Source organism: Rhipicephalus microplus, chromosome 5 (genome assembly GCF_043290135.1).
Source record: "Rhipicephalus microplus isolate Deutch F79 chromosome 5, USDA_Rmic, whole genome shotgun sequence".
NCBI classification, from domain to species: Eukaryota; Metazoa; Arthropoda; class Arachnida; order Ixodida; family Ixodidae; genus Rhipicephalus; species Rhipicephalus microplus.
The window spans coordinates 57,732,824-57,752,860 of NC_134704.1; the positions used below are offsets into that span (position 1 = coordinate 57,732,824).

General features: G+C 44.1%; 1 protein-coding gene across 1 annotated transcript in view; it reads left to right on the forward strand.

The window, feature by feature from the left end:
- LOC119174508 (protein eva-1) overlaps positions 1-20,037 on the forward strand; it is a 285,300-nt gene that overhangs the window by 253,113 nt on the left and 12,150 nt on the right. Inside the window, exons 2-5 of the mRNA XM_037425440.2 lie at positions 6,797-7,032; positions 10,439-10,562; positions 16,003-16,152; positions 18,474-18,620. Coding sequence (XP_037281337.2) covers positions 6,797-7,032; positions 10,439-10,562; positions 16,003-16,152; positions 18,474-18,620 — 657 coding nt within the window. The remainder of the gene's footprint in view (positions 1-6,796; positions 7,033-10,438; positions 10,563-16,002; positions 16,153-18,473; positions 18,621-20,037) is intronic.

Genomic DNA, 20,037 nt, shown 5'->3' on the forward strand with positions numbered 1-20,037 from the left:
TTAGTTCCTTACACAGCAAGGTCTCGAAGTTTTCTTCTTAATTTCGAGGGTACGCCCTTGCGCATGGTAGAACCGGTTGTCAAAGATACAAGACACAAAAAGCAATTTGCTTCAAGTATATACGGGCGTGCGTCTATATATATAGTTTCGCTTTATTTGCCTCCAGACAGTGGCTACTTAGCGAAGCGCCGTATGCCTTCACTAATACACAGCCGTGAATAGTAGTTAGTAGCGCTTTTACCGCCCGCATTAGTAGTCTTCGCAAGTGTTGATTCGAGTAAGCAAGGACAGTTTTGGCGCAATAACCCGCACTGTTGCAGAGGTTGTGTCTTGCCTCCGTTTCTCTCCTTCTTCCTCTTGGTTCTATTCTTCATCCTCACATTCATATCTCTTGTAATCGCTCTAACTTGGTAGTAACTCTAGTATTCGCTCGCGTACGGTCCGCGTTCAGTGCATACAAACTAAAAGACCTCCGAAATCGGGAGATCGGGAACGTCGGGGTAACCTGACTGTTCTCTATCATGCCACACGAGAAACTTCGGGCGTATTCTCTCTTTCTTCGTTCGCGTTTTCTTGTCTCGCGCTGCCCTCGGTTTTCCGAGTCTCGTGGCTCGCATATAGGCACTCATCCATCTAGGCGACATGTTCATACAAACAACAGAGCAGTCTCGGCGCACCAGCGTTCGCCTCCCGAGGCTCGTGTAATTGCAGCATCTTCATAATCAGATATCGGCTCATCTGTCCATATCTCTCCCTCATTTCTTTCTCTCAATCTTTCTCTTCCTTTCCCTCTAACCCTGTTGTATGTATAGCGTGGTGACGTGAAACTAAACAGCACATTACCCGCGAATGCAGCTCCAGGCGCTTGCAACGCAACGGAACGTGGCGCATGCTCCGCTTACAACTTGATTTGTTGTTTGTTTGCTGCTTAGTAGGTATAGGTGTTTCTTTTTGTAACTTTGTTTTCTTGTTGTATACGGACGCAAAGCACCAGAGAGCGGCCGTCACGATGTCACTGCGCCGTGCGCGCGCTGCAGCAGCAGAAGCCTGTTCCCAGGGGGCGTTCTAATAAATGTACTTTCTCCGAGGTGTCGGGGGTCCTCGGTCTTCTCTCCTCCACTCTGCATGGAAGTGAAAGTCGTAGAGGGGGAAGGAAAAAAAAAAGCTTTGCGAAGGCTAAGCCATAGGCCTCGAGAGCGCCTACCCCTTAGCCCTGCACTCTCCACCGGGACTCCATCTCTCTAGTTCTGTCTGTCTCTCTCTCTCTCTCTTGCTCTCAAGCTTCGCGTATACATCTCTCCAGGGTCCACTCGTGATTAATGGTACTGGGCGTTCTTTAGGCCCGACGCTTTATATGAAGAAGTGCCCCCCTCTCTCTCTCTCGGAGGCGCAAGAACCGAGAAATAGATGAGGGATGTCGAAAATCGCCGCGCAGCCTAAGGAGTGGTGAAAAAAGTGCGCGCGCAAAAGTTAGCAAATATCGAGGCACGCGATGCCGGCAAATTATGCGAACTGGCGCTTTTAAAGAAAACACGGGAGTAAGGAAAAGTATCAGGACCCACTGCAAGGTAGCGCTGAGAGCGTCAATGAAAGCCTGACCCGAGGAGAAAAAGGAAAGCGCAGTTTGAGCGATTGTCCGGCTATTTTACAACGGGAGCGCAGGCACGGTTGCAAATGAAATTCGTGCTTTCATGACGATTTTACAATGGCATATAGCACGAGGAAAGGAATTTCAGTTTCAAATGCCGTATACAGTAAATCATTTGTGAAGTCATAATGTTGCTTCTGTCGTAATTTTGTCAAACTATACAAAAATATTTAAAGAAGATTAGACGTGGTGCAAAAAAAACCCCCTTTTTTTTCTGCAGTGACTCAAGACAGCACTCCATCGCCATACCCGAAATCTGTTTTTTTAAGTTTTTTTTCACTGTTTTGAAAACTTGCTGCTGCCATGCGAATGTCACGTTAAAGACTGCACCGGTTACCCTCCTTCCGTTTCCTGCAGTGATAACAGTCAGCCTGATATTCCGTATTCCGAGAAAAATCAGCAGCTCCCAAAATATACGGCAGTCGCTTCCACATTATTTACCCTCGTGACGACGCTCCAGTGAGGCTTTGCGCAAGAGCCGTGCCTTCGCAGCGTCTGGGCATTAATTTGTTAATCCGCCATGGTGTCATATACATAGCAGTGAGCTGAAAGCTTGAACTGTGGGTTTAGGTTACGAAACTCACCATTCTATAGTGCTTAAGCGTGCAGTAAAAGGCAGAGGGCTACTCAGAAGAAGAAATGTTACAGAGGGAAATGCAGGGAGGTTAACCGGACCTGGAAAGCCGGTTTTCTACCCTACATGGGAGAGCGGGAAGGGGGAGATTGATAGAGGTAGAGAAAAGAGTGGAAACAGAGAGAAAGATAACACGACAGACGCAGAAAAACGTGCAGTCAGTTACATGTCCATCACGCTCGCGTGATACGAGACGTCGATGTTACAGTCACTTGTTCGAATCGATTTCTCCGAGAAACTTTAGGAGTTCCTTGGTCGCGTTCAGTGATGATGTCGTCTCAAAAATACATTTGACCGGTATTAGTACTACTCAGGGTGACTAATTATGGCTACTAATTAGAGCTAGTAATTAGAACAAAAGGCGCGAGAAAGATTACTATTCGTGTTCGCCCAAAAGCCCGTACGTCAAACTCGATGGCGCGCTCGAAAAAGTCCCTAAAAGGCATTGAGGCATTCGCTCAGAGAAGGCGCGCTGCGGAGTTGACAGGTCCCGCAACTCAACACTGACAGGTCGCAGCTGCGGCCATAAACGGCGTGACTCCGTCACGTGTTCCGCGGTGCGCTTTTCCTAAGTGGTGTCAGCGCCGAGGTGGCATCTAGGCACACTCGCTACTGTGCGGGTGGTGTAAGTTGCCGGGGGTGTTCTGTACTGGTACAACATGAGACACCTGACATTTGCTTCTACGCCCGCTTGGTCTGGTTTGTTGCGGCGAGGTGTGTGGAGATGCCGCTGGTGTTTGATTTATGTAGAAGCTGTTCAGCATTCTTTTACGTGTTCCTTTACGATCGTAAAAAAGAAGTAGTGAAAGGGAGCGTACGTGAACGATAAAATTACGTGTAGTAACTCATACAAATAGTACGCAAATATACCACGACTACGCAAATAAAGAAAAAAAGAAAGTTGGAGTCTCTTGTCACATGCGGATGCATGCCTCGCTACAAAACAACGATATCCAAGGAATTACAGTACTAGCAAAGGGAAGGTTGTGAGTTTAAAGCTTAAGAAAACAATTTCACATGCTACATCTTAATTTTTTACGTTGTGCACAGCCAGCAGCAGCAGTCCACGTGGACTTCATTCGCATCTTGGCACACGCGGTTGACGCACGAAACACTTTTACACGTGTTTTAGCCTCTCCCAGATACTTTTTTCTTCCAGGTTTTGCGTTTTTCTTTTGCCTGGCTCAAGCGAGTGGTAGTAAAAGTTTGTAAATAGCGGCGAGAGCGTTTCATGCACGACGCATACACGCGCACTATCGGCCTGCCTTGCAGCGCGTTTCTTTTTTTTTTTTTTTTGAGTGCAGCATCCAAACATTCGCGTTCCCTAAAGGCCAGTGCCGGCCTTGCGCCCTTAAGTTATCTGCTTGTGTACGTACTACGCCGGAGTCCTCCTCGGTGGCTTAATATAGCATGTACGGGTACACCACCCTCTCTTTCTCTCTTTCTGCTTGAGCGATAAACCAGACTCCCCAGCCGCGGTTCGACATCAGTTTCGAGCCACGGGCGCACGTTCGCGCTATAGAAAACCTTGAACTATAGCGTTCCCCTGGCTTCCGAGCTCCGTTATTTACCTTCTGTTCAATTTCCCGGGGATTTTAACACGTGCTGCTTTACGAGTTTTTTTTTTCCTTGCCGCCAGCCGGCGAAGACGCAAAAGCATACATACACGCACATACGCGCGTGCCGTCGTCGTAAGGTCCTGCCCCAAGACGGAACGGGGCAGGCGTGCGTCGGATTGAGCGGCCACGGCTCTGGCATCGCGGGGAATACACATGCTCGATCATGCCCGCGACCCGCCGCTCATGCGCACCCTGGCCTTGATGGAAGGGCAGATGCTGTTCCCCGTGTTTTCGTTCCATTTTCTCTTCCTTTTTCGTCCCCACCTTCCTATTTCCGCCGGTCTGCCTCGCGGAAGTCTCAATGTTTGTCAGGCAAACACGTGAGCAGGCGAGGAGCTTGCGATTATGGAACGGCTTGCATGTTACACGTTGTTCGTTTGTAGCGCATTTCTGTCGCGAGATGTCGGGACCACAAGGAAGTTTTGGGGAGAGAAGCGTGCATGGCCGCAGAGAACTCGCGGTTAATCGAACGAAATGTGAAAGCTGTGCCAAACTGTAGCTGACAGGGTGTTTTGGGCAAGTATGTTGCAAGAGTTTTATTTTCGTCGTCGTCTAAACAACCCCGCCGAGCGTGCGGGTTCGGAACTTTCGGAATGAACTGAGATCTATTATCGTGTTAAATTTTTTTTTGCTTCTAAGTAAACTTTCAAAGTTGAGAGGTCAAAATTATTTTTTCCTTTATGTAATGAACAGGAGGTGTGTTGTTTATTTATTTATACTTACACCTACAGCGCCCTCTGGTGGCATTGTTGTAGGGGGGTTTACAAATTCAAAGTACATTTAAATCAGTGGGGACAAGTTGAATTGCACGGCACTCAACAAATAAAAACAAATCAAAAATACCTAAGTCGCAGCATACAATATCATTGTGTCACCACATACTCCTTTAAAAGGGAAGGAAACGGTGTGGAAGGGGCGGTCACAATGTTTTTTGGAAGACTGTTCCATTCGTGAATAGTTTTAGGAAAAAACGTATTTGCATACGTTTATGTTCGGCTCATATATTCACACACTTTCAAAGGATGGTCCCGTCGTGATGAGATGTATGTTGGTGGTCTGATGTATTTGTTTTTATCGATCCCAGTTTTGTCGTTTATTAGGTTATACAAAAGACATAGCCTGATAAATTTACGCCTTTGGGAGAGTAACGGCCAACCAAGTGAACTAACAATTTCGCTAGACCTTCCGGTGAAGTAGTAATCACCCGTCACAAACCAGGCGGCACGTTTCTGAATGCGCTCCAATGCATCAATATTTAACTTTGTGGCCGGGTCCCAGGCAGTGCAAGCATATTCTAAAATCAGGCGTACATTTGACACGTAAAGAACCTGTTTAAGAACAGAGGGGGCGGTTCTGAAATTGCGGCGTAAGGAGTTCAGCACGCGACTGGCTTTAACTGATACCATGCGAACATGATCATTCCACGTAGTGTGCTGTTGATGACAACGCCAAGATACTTGCATTCATTTAACATAAATAATGGTATCCTTTCCAAAATTAGTTTGTGATAAAAGGCTGCTTTTTCTTGGTAAACCTAACGACACAGCACTTTGACACGTTAAGCTGCATTTTCCACGTACTGCACCATGCTATTACTGAGTCAAGGTCTTTCTGCAGTTGTTCGGAATCTTGAGTGCACTCAATTTCACGATATATGCAGCAGTCATCTGCGTACAACCTCACTTGACTGTCCACGCATTCAGCAAGATCATTCATATAAATCAAAAAGAGAAGCGGCCCCAGGACGGTGCCTTGTATCACTCCTGAAATGACGTCCACATGTGACGACAACGCGCTATCGATGATGGTGCATTGTTTCCTGCATGAGAGATAAGCTTGTAGCCATGCCAGTGTGTTAGCAGATATATTGAGACACGATAATTTCAGTAAAAGAAGCGAGTGTGTAACAGTGTCAAAATCCTTGCTATAAAGTATAAAAATAAGCAATCAATTTGGCTACCGGAATTTAACGTTGCGACGATGTCATGTGTAAATTCTACGAGTTGTGTATCGCAGGAAAATCCTTTCCGGAAACCATGCTGTGTTGGAAAGAAAAAATTGTTAGTCTGAAGATGCTTTGCCAAGTTCGGGTATATAATATGCTCAAGTGTCTTACAGGACACACACGTTAACGAAATGGGCCGATAGTTGCAAGTACTTGACTTGTCACCACTCTTGAAAATAGGAATTACATTTGCTCGTTTCCAGTCATCAGGTAATGCACCCTGCAATAAAGAATTCCGAATACAGCTGTAAGAAATGGGCTAATTGAAAGGGCACAGTTCTTTAAAATGAAGTTTGAGATTTGATCTGGCCCTGATGTCGAGTTTGCACTAAGGTGTGCCAGCAATGTGTGTCATCTTTCTATTTTTTTCTTTGGGGAATGATAATAAGCTAAGAAAATGTATGTTATCAAAGACCAAGAGAAGCGAGAAATCTCACATTGGATGTTCCCTAAATTGGCATTTCAGAAAGTATTCCGCAGCGCAGCCTCCCTACAAATAAATGTGACGCGTGTGCAAATGTAAAGGTGTTCGTGTTGATCTAGATTTTTATACATATTTATACTCGCTTCAAAAGTAACTGGTTTTGAGGATAACTATTGCTCGCAGGGTGTATAGCATCTATATTATATAAAGTAACCAAGTCTAGCCTCTCGGAGAGTCCATGACCTACACGTACAAGCATTTGCGGGGCTTTCCCTGCATATGGGCTTTATTATATCCTCAATCTTAAACACGTGCTTCGCATTACGTGGTCGATCTACTTCAACACAGAAGCACACTCGTATGATGCAGCAAATGTATCTGCTCTATTAAGTCTTTAGTACTTGATGGTGGGGTAGATTCCGACTCCTGCTTTATTTCCTTTCCTGCTTTTTTTTTCTTCGTGCAGCGCTTCTCTCGGGCACTCTGAAGACGTTCCAGAAGTTCGCGTGCGATGGCCAGGAGCTGCAACTGCGCTGCTTTCGCAATACGAGCATATCCATTTCCGTGGCCCAGTACGGACGCTCCGTGCCCTACCACATGTTGTGCCCGCCGCCAACACACGAAGAAGGGGGCGCTGCGAGCGCGAAACCGGCGCAAGAATACAACGGCAGCGTCGAGTGCATCGCTAAGGAGGCACTGAGGGTGAGTGAACTGTGAACTACTTTGTCAAGGAGGAACACCCTTTACCTTACGACTGCGAGAATGATGTAACGTCCATTTGTCCGCATACGCGACAATGTTTTTTTAGCACTGCGGGCATAAACGCGGGTGCTATAGGCAAACAGTGACTAGTAGACAAGAAAACAAATGGGCAAACTGTATGTGTCAACATAATGTGTAAGATGAATGGTAAGTCAGCGTATGCCTTGGCCTGACTTCTCTCTTGAATCCGCATTCTCGCGCCCCTTGCTTTGGCACGAATACCTACTAATTATAGTTCAGCCTTCTTTTGATCTAAGGTGAACTGGATTTTAATTTAGACAGCACTCACACTGTTAAGCAGAGATCTAGCGAATTGTAAGAAAGGGTGTGACTGTGCTGCGTGTTAAAGGACGCGTAGACACAACCTGACACACGTCGAGACCGTTAACATGAGGACCTGTCAGATTTCGGTCGCGTTGTTCAATTGAGTGCGTGGATCTTCTTTTTCTCGTGTTCGCGCTCTCTGAATACTCACTCTTCTATAAAGTGCAAGCAGGTCCGACGTCGCCGAAGTGAGGCGAAGGCGGCGAGGAACCGACTAGAATGAAAACGTGAGACAAAAAAATGTCAGGTCGTCTGGTTAGCGCGAGCCCTAATTCAACCTAACTAGGCGAGGAACAAAGGAAGGTCTCTTACCAAACGCCCTCGTAACGCACTCCGCGCTGTTTGTCTTTGAGAGTATTAGTTCTAGAATTGAGCTATCGAAATTATTCGAAAGCCCCCTTCGCTAGTGGGACCGCGGATTCGGATTAGATCCTGTATTTGCTTCGATCTCAACTTGTTCGGCGTCTGCTCATGGCCCTTTGTACTTTTTAGTTACTTTTTTTTTGTGTAATAGATATGCACGCGCGTGCTCAGAATGCTTGTGGGTCTCATTTCTCAAGAGTATTCTAAAAAATGAACTAGTTTCCTCGCTTTCCTTATGTTTCTACAGAATTATACATCACATTACAAAAGAAGGCGCACGGTCCACCTTGAACAGTCCGTCTTGAAGAACCTGCACCCTTAGTAATTGCATTTACTCTTGTCGGATAGGATGAACTGCAGTCGCGCATGTGCTGCAAACTCGTTTTTTGTTGACGAGACGGCCTCACCATAAAGTTTTTAGAAATTAACTTGGGGAAACTGTGGTGCTGCGATTATTCAGGAACAATGGTATTGAATACAAGTGCACAGATTTACGCAATCTTTATGCTTGTGGATTCGAAAGCACGTGTTGTTTCGCCTATTGTAGTGTTTTGGTGTTTTTTTTTCCAGAAAGAAAAAATGAATCATTGTGAACTTCTTGAGCTGGTTTGAATAGGGGAACCTAAAACGTTAACGTGACGCGGTAGAACTGCCAAACGTTTGCTGGACTTGGTCTTGCGGCAGAGCGGCTACTGGCGACACGGAGCCAAAGAACGAAGTTCTGTCAAAATCTTGTGCCCATAATTGCAATGCTGGTTTAAGTGTAATGCATTTCACCGCCCGTAGACACTAAAACCAGTTCTCTCCAGTGTATTTATAAGAAACAACTTCACTACACTATTTCCTTTGTAAAACTGTCTTGCCTGCATAACAACTGTTCTTGCGGCAAAGACAAAGCTCAGGCGGCTGAAGCCGGGACCAAAATTACACATTCGAAATAAAAGCGCGCATATCAACTGGCTAGTTCAACCATGTGAAACATATCTGCCATTTATCAATGGGAGCAAATGATATTTCATCAGGTAATATTTATTTGGGTACCGAACCTTGTTTGTGCGTGATAGACATTAGAAGAGTGACTTTAGTGTAATTTTGTCAACTGTATTAATTGAGGTTTGCATATTTACGCATACATTAAGATCCCAGGCTGATGTATAATATATGTGCGTGCTTGTGTCCATGAACGGGAAATACACATTATTTAGGAAAATAAGCAGAGTGCTTCTGGTATGTCCTCTTGTTCTAAAGCGTTTTGTATTGTTCTAACAGAGTTTTCTAAGGTGATTTGAATTGTCGTGAAATTTAAGTGGCCTTAAATATAAATAGAACGTTCCGTATAACCTGTGGTGGGCACATGCGAAAACATCTATGCAAACGCCAAAGAGAGAGAGAGAAATAAACATTTATTTAGAAACAGTGTTTCGAGTGAGGCCCGGTGTCACCCTAAGGTGGGAGGGTACCCTAGTCCAGGAACCCTCTGGCTTCGACTGCCTTCATGGTTCTGGCGATGAGTTGTCGCTGGTCTTCCAGGTTCCCAAGGACGAGCTTGGCCTCCCACGTTTCCATTAGGTCGTCGTCGTTTATTATTGGGGCTTGGTGCTGCTCCAGTTTAAATACAGTTCTTTTACTGCCACCCTAGCAGTATACAAGCGGAGCTTTGTTGTTGAAAATGCACGTTATGATATCTGTTTATGAAAAAAATTGTGCTGTCATTACCATTCCAGCAATAAATTTGTTAATCATACTTGACAATAAGTTTTTACCGGCGTGGTCATTTTATTTTACTCACACAAAACGAATTATTTCACAATACCTTTTATTGAAAACGGAAACGAGCAACTCTTGATTGTAAGCCGACAATCATTACTCATGTACTGTTATGTCGATAAGAAAAGGCAAAGCGTACTTGTGTATCATTCATTAGAGCAGAAAAATGTTTGGTTTGACAGCTTAACACATTTTGTTGGTAAATGTAACATGTATCACTGACTGTTACCATTTCGCATTGCATTCAGCATATGTTATTTTTTACAAATGTACAATTCTTCATCACTTTCTTATTGCGTATTGCTTGTCATCCCAGATGGTAACGCCCATGCAAGTTCATCTGTAAGCGACCTCTACCCAAAAAAACTGGTTCTCGGTATTGTTCGTTCAATACTGCAGCCTACCGGACATCTTGCGTTCGTGTGGCGAACCGGGTTAGCCCGACATGACAAAAAATGTCAGGTCGTCTGGTTAGCGTGAGCCCTAATTCAACCTAACTAGGCGAGGAACAAAGGAAGGTCTCTTACCAAACTTTCTCGTATACCGCACTTCGCGCTGTTTGTCTTTGAGAGTATTAGTTCTAGAATTGAGCTATCAAAATTATTCGAAAGCCCTCTTTATATATATATATATATATATATATATATATATATATATTCTTTTTTATTTACAATACATTGGTTTTAATAACTTCCCCTATACATTCCTTGGCATTATTGTCTGTTAGAGCTCATTAATATTGTGTCAAAACACAGAAAAACGAGCCCCTCACCATCCTAAGAGCACATCGAAACACGGACTCGTAGGCTGATGCGATGGATGCTGTAGCGATAATGTGGTAAGACAATGCTGTGTCACCGATTCGTTCTGCTTTGCCAAAACACGGTCGCAGGTGGTAGAAGCCGCGTGCCGGGAGAAAGAAGAGTGCACTGTCAAGACGGACGCCAAGTCCTTCATGGTGGACCCGTGCCCCGGCGTTCACAAGTACGCCGAGGTCGCGTACAAGTGTCGACCGAGTGAGTGAACTTGCTTTACAGCTTGTTGGAGAGGGCAAGGAGCGAGAAATCGGAGTTAACTCTCGCAGTTTTCTGTTTGGTCAAGTACGCGCGCACGTAATAAAAGCACTGACTGAGTAATATTGAAAGACGAGCTGGCTTGTGTGAGTGTATCGTATCTTATTTTTCGCGTACACTGACACACGGAGAAAGACAAGAAGGGTACAAAACCAGCGCTACTATAAACTGAAGGTTTTATTTAGAAAAAAGAGCCCTTATATATCAATGTAGTCACCCCCTGTCCAACGCACCGTCGTGATTTAAAATCCATGTCTATCGTACCGTATCGTACCATAGATAAGTGACTGTGAGGAGGAGAAGAGTGATGGTTAGAATGAGGGAAATAAAGATTGACGAACGTGTACAGAGATAAAGAGATAGAGATATTAAAAAACAGAATCGGGGAAATAGAAAAAAAGGTAGTTAAAAAGAATAAGATAGAAGTCTAAAGACCGGCTACACAAAGAGAGAGATTGATGTAGAAAAAAGAAATATATGAAAACAGAAACAGCGTAAAAAATAGAGAAAAGGACAGAAATGCTGAGAATGCAATATAGAGAAAAAGAAAGAACTAGAAAGCAACAAATGAACGGAGAAAAGATAGAAGGCGATGATGCCAACTCTAGGAACATTATATATATGAATACATAGCAAACGGAAGAAATAGATAAAAATATGGAAGGCAAGACACCAACCTCGCAGTGGGGGGTTAGAGAAACAAAGGCATAGAAAGAGCAAGAGAAAGGGAATACATAAAGAACAAGCCAGAAAGACAGAATGAAACAAAGAGGTAATTATAGATATCGTAATACGCACAAAAAAGAACGTAGAAAGAAAAAAGTATGTGAGGATATTCGTGTATAGTTCAGTATAAGAAGTATAGCTTGCCGTGTGGCATTAACTTTTATCTTGGGGAACCGGCACGTGACATATTCAGGTATATCTACTTATTTCATTCTTTTCTTTCTCTTCTCCTTCTGTTTCACCAGATCTGGTGTGACCCAGCCTTGTGTGACTTAGTGCTAGCTGCTTCAATTCATCATCATCATCATCGTCGTCATCATCCATTATAATGTTATTATTATATTATTATTATTATTATTACTATTATTATTATTAGTATTATTATCATTATTATTATTATTATTATTATTATTATTATTATTAGTAGTAGTAGTAGTAGTAGTAGTAGTAGTAGTAGTAGTAGTAGTAGTTGCATAGATGTTGTTGCTGTTGTAAATATGGTGGTAGTGAAGCTGCTGCCACAGGTTGTGCTAGCCCGGTAGACCTCATTGGTGATTGTTGCGCTAGAGCGACTCTTTTCATGCAATATGTTTCACACTGCATCACATGAAAAGATATCTGACAAAATACTTTCCATTGTGTGTACATTCTATAGGTAATTTTATTTTGTATAGTCCCTGTATATGTTTTATGGCGATTAACATTTTGCCGTTTTAGTGTACATATAGTTCATTGTTTTGTAGAAAAAAGACTTCACCAGTAGTCCCATGAATTGTAATGACCTGTTCAAAATCACGCATTTCTAAATCACTGTAGACCAGTTTCATTAACTGAGGCAAATAGAGTGTGGTTGCTTAATATAATGACATGATTTCTTCATGTAATGAGGTGCTAAAATTAATTTCTTGAACGTGCGTATAAGGTAGTACTCGACTACTTCAATCTGTACTATGGTTCTGATATTTTCAAAAATTTGCGGTGTACGTCATATTAACTTGCCCAAGCCTACGTATTCTTCTGCTGCTGTTCATTGCTACCCTCCTTGTTTATTGAAACATGCTTGAGTCGCCTTTGTTCTTGTTTCTTTACATATTTATAAAGTGGTAAGAATACAGGTGGGATGCTGTTGTTCGTTTACAGCTAAATAAGCCCCTGGGTGCAAGACAGTAAAAAAAGATATAAACATGCTAGTCCACTCTAGAAAGAAGGATGTGATATATAATTGGTTTTTCTTTCTGTTTCATTCAAGGCACGTGGTAAATGATACGGTGCGTCGCTTTAATTACAAACACTGCTGCCGTTCGAGAGAGGCTTGCGTGCCGAAAGTGGTACGGTAAATCTTAAGTAGAAGCGAAAATTTTTCAGAGTTTTTGTTTTGTTTTTATGGCCATTTTTTGCCATTTTGCAGTTTGAGCGCATGTTTCATTTTCGCGGATGAACTTGTCTCGAGTACTTCTTGAGATACATTAAATGGCTCCCTCTTTGCCTGAGTGGTATTTTGCTTATTATTACAGCGAAAGCTGTTATGAGATCACAAGTCCGGTCACGCGCAGTTGTCCGCTGCCATCACCGGTGTCCGTAGCCACATCGCATGAAATGAGAAAAAAATGGCAGCATATCCACGAGGTGAATGATGGAGAGTGGGGCAAAGCATCCGTCCGTCCATTCGGTCTTGCTTCCGTCCGTCCATGCGTCCGTCTGTGTGACCGTCCATGCGTCCATCCGCCCGTCCGCGCGTGCCTCTGTTCATGCGTCCGCACGTCCATCCGTGCGTCCATCCGTGCGTTCGTCCGTGCGTACGTTCGTGCGTCCGTCCGTGCGTTCGTCCATCCGACCGTGCAGCCATCCATGCGTCCGTCCATGCATCTGTCTGTGTGTCCATTCGTCCATCTAGTCAACACTCTAAGTGTGCCACCATCTCGCAAATTTTCATCGTATATTCCGCATATAGAAGCACTGCCATTCAGCGGACATTCGAAGGACTAAACGAGAGGTGGCACACGCACACATTCTTACGGCTTGCGCTTCGTGTCTACTTCCCACCTTTAACCATCTCGAGTTCATGGTACATTCTAGTTCACTATATTCATGGCACTGCGGCCCAATGCTCGCTAAATCTTTCTAAAACCAAGGAGGTTACGCCCAGCGAGTATAACGTAGCAACCCTTTCTTGACAGATAGTGCTCAATGTACATGCCAATGGCTGCTAATGGGGAATGAGATACAGGGGAATTCGGCTTTTAGTTAACGTGCACGCTGCAAACTTTTTACTGTTCAACAACGTACAGGAGAAATCTCCCACCGGCACGACCTTGCAGGTCAAAACGTAAGACATGTTACGCGCTACTACGAGGGACGAACGGGCGCCGCCTTAGAGAGCTTCGCCCCTAAAAAAATTTAGTTCCACTGACACAGTAGGGCTCGAACACAGGTCCACTGGGTGCTAGCCCAATATTCTACCACTGAGCCACACCGGTGCTTGGGATTTGTTGGCAAACTCGCCTTAGGCAGGCTTGATGTCGGGAAAGCAATCACGTTAATTCGACTTATGAAGCGTTTTAAAACAGCGAAAGAACAACCGCGGTCGTCGCACAATGCGAATAATGTATCGAGTGGGTCGTCCAATGCTCAAACCCATTACAAAAGCTTGTCTTTGTTCATGTATTAACTGTGGCTTATACCCACTTCAAGCATAAATCGTCATCGCCGGAAGCGAGTGCATGCACAAATGGCACGGAAGTCCTTGCAATTGTTTAGCGGATACCACGCTTCTCAGAAGAACGACGAAAAATAGAATAGCAAATGCCGGCCTACCACCCTAAAAAATTTATTATAATGCCGTGGGCATCAAGCATGTGTGCTTGCAGTAGTTACCCAATGAGTGTTTTGAAAATGCTCTGAAAGGCCGCTGTTCTTGCTTTCGCTGTGACTGTTCTGCGCTTTCCGCGTATGCCTGGCGTTTTTGTTTTTCTGCTGTTTTCTGTTTTAATTGCAGATATATACATCGTACGTCGTGGATAATATAAACGCCATTTTTGTTACCTTTCTAAACTGTCGGTGCAGGAGTTCCAGGAATGTGCTGTTTTTTAAATTCTGTTTTGTTCTACTTTCGTAGTGTTGTTCAAGTTTATTAAAACAGTGCGCGATATTTATCTGGTGCATTAGCCGAGAGATAGGCGAAGCTGACAGAATTTCCGCATGACTTCATTGGGAACATGTTAAAGTGCCAGGCACGCAGGCCTCGAATGCTTCGCTAGATAAATCATTATTGGTGAAACCGAACTAAAAGCAAAGCCTTCACGTTCTATCAATGCTACAGTATATACGGGCTTAATGTAAGATGTGTATTAAGGGCAGGCCCGTAGGCAGGCGAGAAAGGGGAGTTGGGGACGACTCTCTTTCCCCTGAAATCAGGGTTGTAGCGTGTGTTTTACCGCGGACAATAATAAAAAATAAATTTTCAAAGCCTTCAACAGGTGCCCCCCCCCCCCCTGCCCCTCTCGCAGAAAAAAAAAATTCCTGACTATGGGCCTGACTCAGAGTATTCGTTCTGATTTTGCGTATAAAAATAACGTATTCGATTAGATTTGTGTATATGCGTTGTATGTGTCTCTACGCTCATACCTTGAAGTTGTTTGAAAACATTTTCTTCCTTAGCAAACACACAATATTAGCAAAGCAATTATTCATCAATTGAAAGTCGTAGCAATGTAGAGCAATAAATTGTTGCGTTTTCTGGTGCAGCCGGTATGAGGAGAAATATTGGATTAACTTCAGGTATATCATTCCAGTAGGGACAATACAGCTGCAGAGGTGAAATATAGAAATAACTGCTTTCAAAATAACTGAATCACTTATTTACGACCTTACATTCGACGAAGTAAAGTTGTTAAGAAGTGAACCTTGGTTGGAAAGAATTTCGTTACTGTGGCTTGTTTTATAATTCCTTTGCGTGTATATTTGTGTGTAAATGTGTGCACCTAATGCAGGTTGGATTTATCTTTGTGATCGCTCATGGAATGGAGCCAGTGCAAGTACTGCTAATCTAGGTCCTCGAACAAGATCTTAAGCAATAAACCATTTAAACATCGTGTCATCTTGTATCGTGACATCGTCTCATGACACGTATTAGACTAGACTTCCTAACGAAAACGTACCTCATATTCGAGGAGTGTTTGATTAGTTTTGTGTGACGTTAATCGTGCCGTACGATGTCTGACACTGGCTAGACTAATGCTGAAGAAATTATTGGATATCAGGAGTAGGGAGACGATGAAAATTATAACACCTGGTGAGCTCAATTAAAGCACAGTTTCAAGATCATTGTAAGTGTGCGATAGGTATGCACGCTACTCTTTGCATTCATTCTTGCTTGAAGTAGGGCCTACCTACGTAGGCGTTGATTCACATTGAAATGGTGGACGTGACAGAACAAGTGAACCAAGCACATAGATGACTTTGCATTTCCCTCCAAATGAAGGGCGGCAGTTGAACTCACGTCCTTGGCCTTAATTATCAGGGTTACACGTGCTTATCCATAAAGTACCACTACGTTGTTTTCACTGGATGTCGACAGCAGCATTAAAAGTAATGTGCCCGTGGTTTTCCTGTGCATTGTCTTTTGAGTGCTGACAAAGAAACTTTCGCTTTCTTGCAGCCACGTTTTCGAACCGGATAGTATGCGAGAACGATGTCCTCAACCTACGCTGCCACAAGAATCTGCGCATCGTAATCTACTCGGCCAATTTCGGCGGCACCGAAAAGGGCGTGCCGGAATGTCCGCAGAGACAGGACGTCAAGCTGTCCGGTGGGTCACGCTCTTTCAGACTCGATTCTCTCTGAGTGAGGATAAGGGATGACCTAACAAAATGAACGCGTGTTTCATACACATTACTGTCGGATTTCATGTCATAAAGCCCCTTTTCCCGTGCTGTATATTTGTGTAAGACGTCATTGTACCATCCACATATCCTCACCTGTTGATCTTTGTGGGGTCTCCCATTGGCGAGCGAACGCCACGCCCTTGGAGTAAATGGACTCAGTCGACATGGTGGGCACTAACCCAGCCAACAGACACACATTTATTGAGCTACTTTCGACCGGCGATATCGTCAGCCGAAGTATCATAACACCAATCGTGATCAACACGCTAAGACATCCTTACACAATAGTAAACAACACTCAACAACATGACAAACAAGGCGACGTCGCTAACGCCTGACTCACCACGTGGGCCCACCGCAGACATCCCGTGGTGCCGTCCACGGCAGACCCACCGCTGTACGAAACCGTTCGCGCCACCTTCCACGCCAAAAGAGACTTGCTCAACTCTCTCACCCGGCACCAAGGCTTGCCTTCCGCCTGGGGTTACCGCCGGGGCTACCGCTCTACCAACCATGATGATCATAGTGGTGATCACCACTCGCGAACACAACGCCACCTATCGCTCAATAGTTGTCACCCCCGAAATGCGGTCTTTGTGCGAGACACGCGCGCCACGCGCCGCAAACAACTTTACAGGGGTTGTCAGCACCCCGCGTCTTGTTCCACATCGAGAGCTCGTATACGCATTTTTGCGTAACCTTATGAACGCAACGGACAATGAAGCCAAGTAATGCATCAAAAGCAATATTTTGGCTTTGAGTGTAACTGTCGCACAATTACTAAATATCAGTTAAATATTACAGGTAATGCCCCTTCGGTTTTCTTTTGCCTCATTGACTGTCTGCTTCAGTAGGTTGTGTCGAACAATTGAACGACCTTTCGTTGTTCATGTAAAGTAAAATGCTGCTTGCGGCACCTTACTCTATAATAACTATCGTATTAAGTTTTCGCTGTGTTCTGTGTTGCTAAGGGCTAGAATATGCAGACCTAATTAAATCCTTTTTGTTAACTGTGCTCTACATAAATCTTCAAGGTGACGTTTTTTCCTATGTTATAGTATTTCTCGTTAATCATTACTATACCATGAAGAACAGTCGCGGCTACCATTATGGTTTACATACGTGTATGTTTGATTTCCATTTCGTTAAAAGCGATCACTGGAAACTCTTACTCTAAACCGGCTAGGGTCAGAGTTGTGGTGTGCTTCTCTCCCTTCTGCAAGTCACCCGCTAATTATTTTCTTGGCAGACTATCCCCTCTAATTACGATGGAGTTAGGTCCAACTAATGAAGTAGTTTTTTCTATATTTCTGAAGCTTCTTCTCTTCCCGTTTCCCTTGCTTCGCAAGTATCCATTTCATGCTACATTATCAAAGAGATGGAGATACAGATGAAGACGAATGTTGGCAGGTTAACCAGATATTAGCATACCAGTTTGCTACCATGCGCTGGGGGAAGGTGAAAAGGGGCGAGAAATAAGGTGTGTGGATAGAGGGAGGAAAATTGTATGTGCACGCAGAAGAAAACACACACACACACACAAACACGCACACGCACACACAGACAGACACACACACACACACACACGCACACACACACACACACACACACACACACACACACACACACACACACACACACACACACACACACACAACAACAACAACAACAACAACAACAACAACAACAACAACAACAATCTTCCTGTACACGCGTGCGCGCGCGCGGTACAGGAAGATTGTCTTAGCTACAATCGTTCAGAAAGACTGGTCGCTCGCAAAAAGCACAGTTGCACTTGTAGGGCCTTATTCTGTCATGTTGCATCCTGGACGACGATTCAAAATTCTTTCTTCCAATGGAGGTTTGTTATCTAGTCGGTTGGGAGCGTTGCAAAAGCATAGCTACTGAGAAAATTATCAAATTTATTTCTTAGTAGGCCAGAATAAAATAAGTGCACTGAGAAAGAAATTAACACGGGTAAAAAAGCACCGCATTTGTACTGAGACTGTATTGGCCTTGTTGTTGAAGAACATGTCTCTGTAGCACTGCTTAGTTTTTTTATTGATTGATTTATTTATTTCTACTGCAAACTTTGAAAATTCTGATTTTTCAGCCTATTGACTTTGTGAACTTGCCGTGTAAACTATAGCGCACTTTCGCAAAATTTACTTCGATTCTGTTTGCAGTCTCCGTGGTCAGTCTTATGGCACTCGTCTAATCGGAGTTCTCGTCCAAACACTTGCAGATTGTCAGGTGAGCTACGCAACTGAGACGGTGCTCACGACGTGCCACGGGCGGCGAAAATGCACCGTGGCCGCTGACATGGGCACGTTCGGGAATCCAAGCTGCCACAAGGACTCCCGGCTCTTCCTCAAGGTCGTTTACACGTGCGGTGAGTAGCCTGCATATACCCGAAAAAAGAACAAAGTTTGGTGCCCTATTAGAACTGTGAGGTCCTCTATACAAGATATCTCTCTAATATCCTCTGTACTAGGCCTCTCTATAGAATAATAACGTTTGGTGCATAGCTGAACTTGAATAGACGGCGAGAATGCTTAGAAAGAAGCAAAGAAAGCATTTAAGGCGCTGAAAAGCACACACGCGCCACTAAATTTTATTCTTCTGAAAGCTTGGCTTAATAACCCTCAACCATGTGCACTACACCACAAAAAAAAAAAAAAACAACTTCTTGGAACACCGCTTGATGAAAACCTATCATCCCAAAAACTATAGTCATTTTGACAAAGATCAACAGAAGGAACGCTGACACAAAGGTCGCCAGCTTTCTGTATGTACAGCGCATCAGCCGATTCCCGTGCCACCTTGTCTTTTCCCTTCCGCAAAAGGTACGTTTTGCCCAGCAGTGATTCACACGTGCATGCCTTCCAGCGATGTGGCAACTGAGGTGAGGTCACATTCCTCATAAAAAAGGGGGCCCTGCTCGTCGGTCATCGATACACCGGCCAGTCTGGCTAATGTATATCCGGTCGCAACTCGAGGAAATCTTCCGAACAACACCAGTTGAGCATTTCATAAAACATGTTTTTTTCGTGTGTTCTTTATCACATCAAGGGCTCTTAACGGACGACACTCATTTTCGGAGTCAAAAACACTACCAGAACATTATACCTCGAAGCCACATTCTTCAAAGATGGAGATACCTTGTGAATGTAGGAAATACCGACGGGATGCTTATTCTTATGATTAACTGGAGAAACACCACTGACATCACGCCGAACTGTCTTCATTAAAACCTCACACACAGGTCCTAAAGGCAATGTAGGGAAACCCGCGAAAACAAGTCTAGAAACCTGAAGTTCAAAGCTTATTTAACTGAACGTGAGCAGGACATATTTAGAGCCATCTGCTAACTATCAGTTTCTATTGCTCTCGTCACATTCTTCAAATGCGCTGAATGAAATGGCGAAAGTTTTTTTCCGCACACGAGGGTGACATATCCGACAGACATGATCTTCGTTAATCGTGAAAAGAATGTCCGAAAATTCAGTGGGCAGCTCATGAGTAAACCTTAGCCCTTGTCCTAGCCCCTTAAAAGTGTCTAGGAGACTTTTAAGGTGCTAGGACAAGGTAAGGCACTAGTACAACCTCGGAAGAAGTGAGATCATCTGTACTACAGACTCTGACTTTTCGAATACATGTGAAGTGCGCTCACTCGATGTACCGTGTAGGGACGTTGTTGGTTGAGAGACTTTAAGAGTTGCTCCGAAAGCTGTTTAAAAGAAAAATAATAAATCAGTAAATAAACGGGCGATAATGAAGTGCGGTGCAGATTGTTGCGCTCGTTTCCG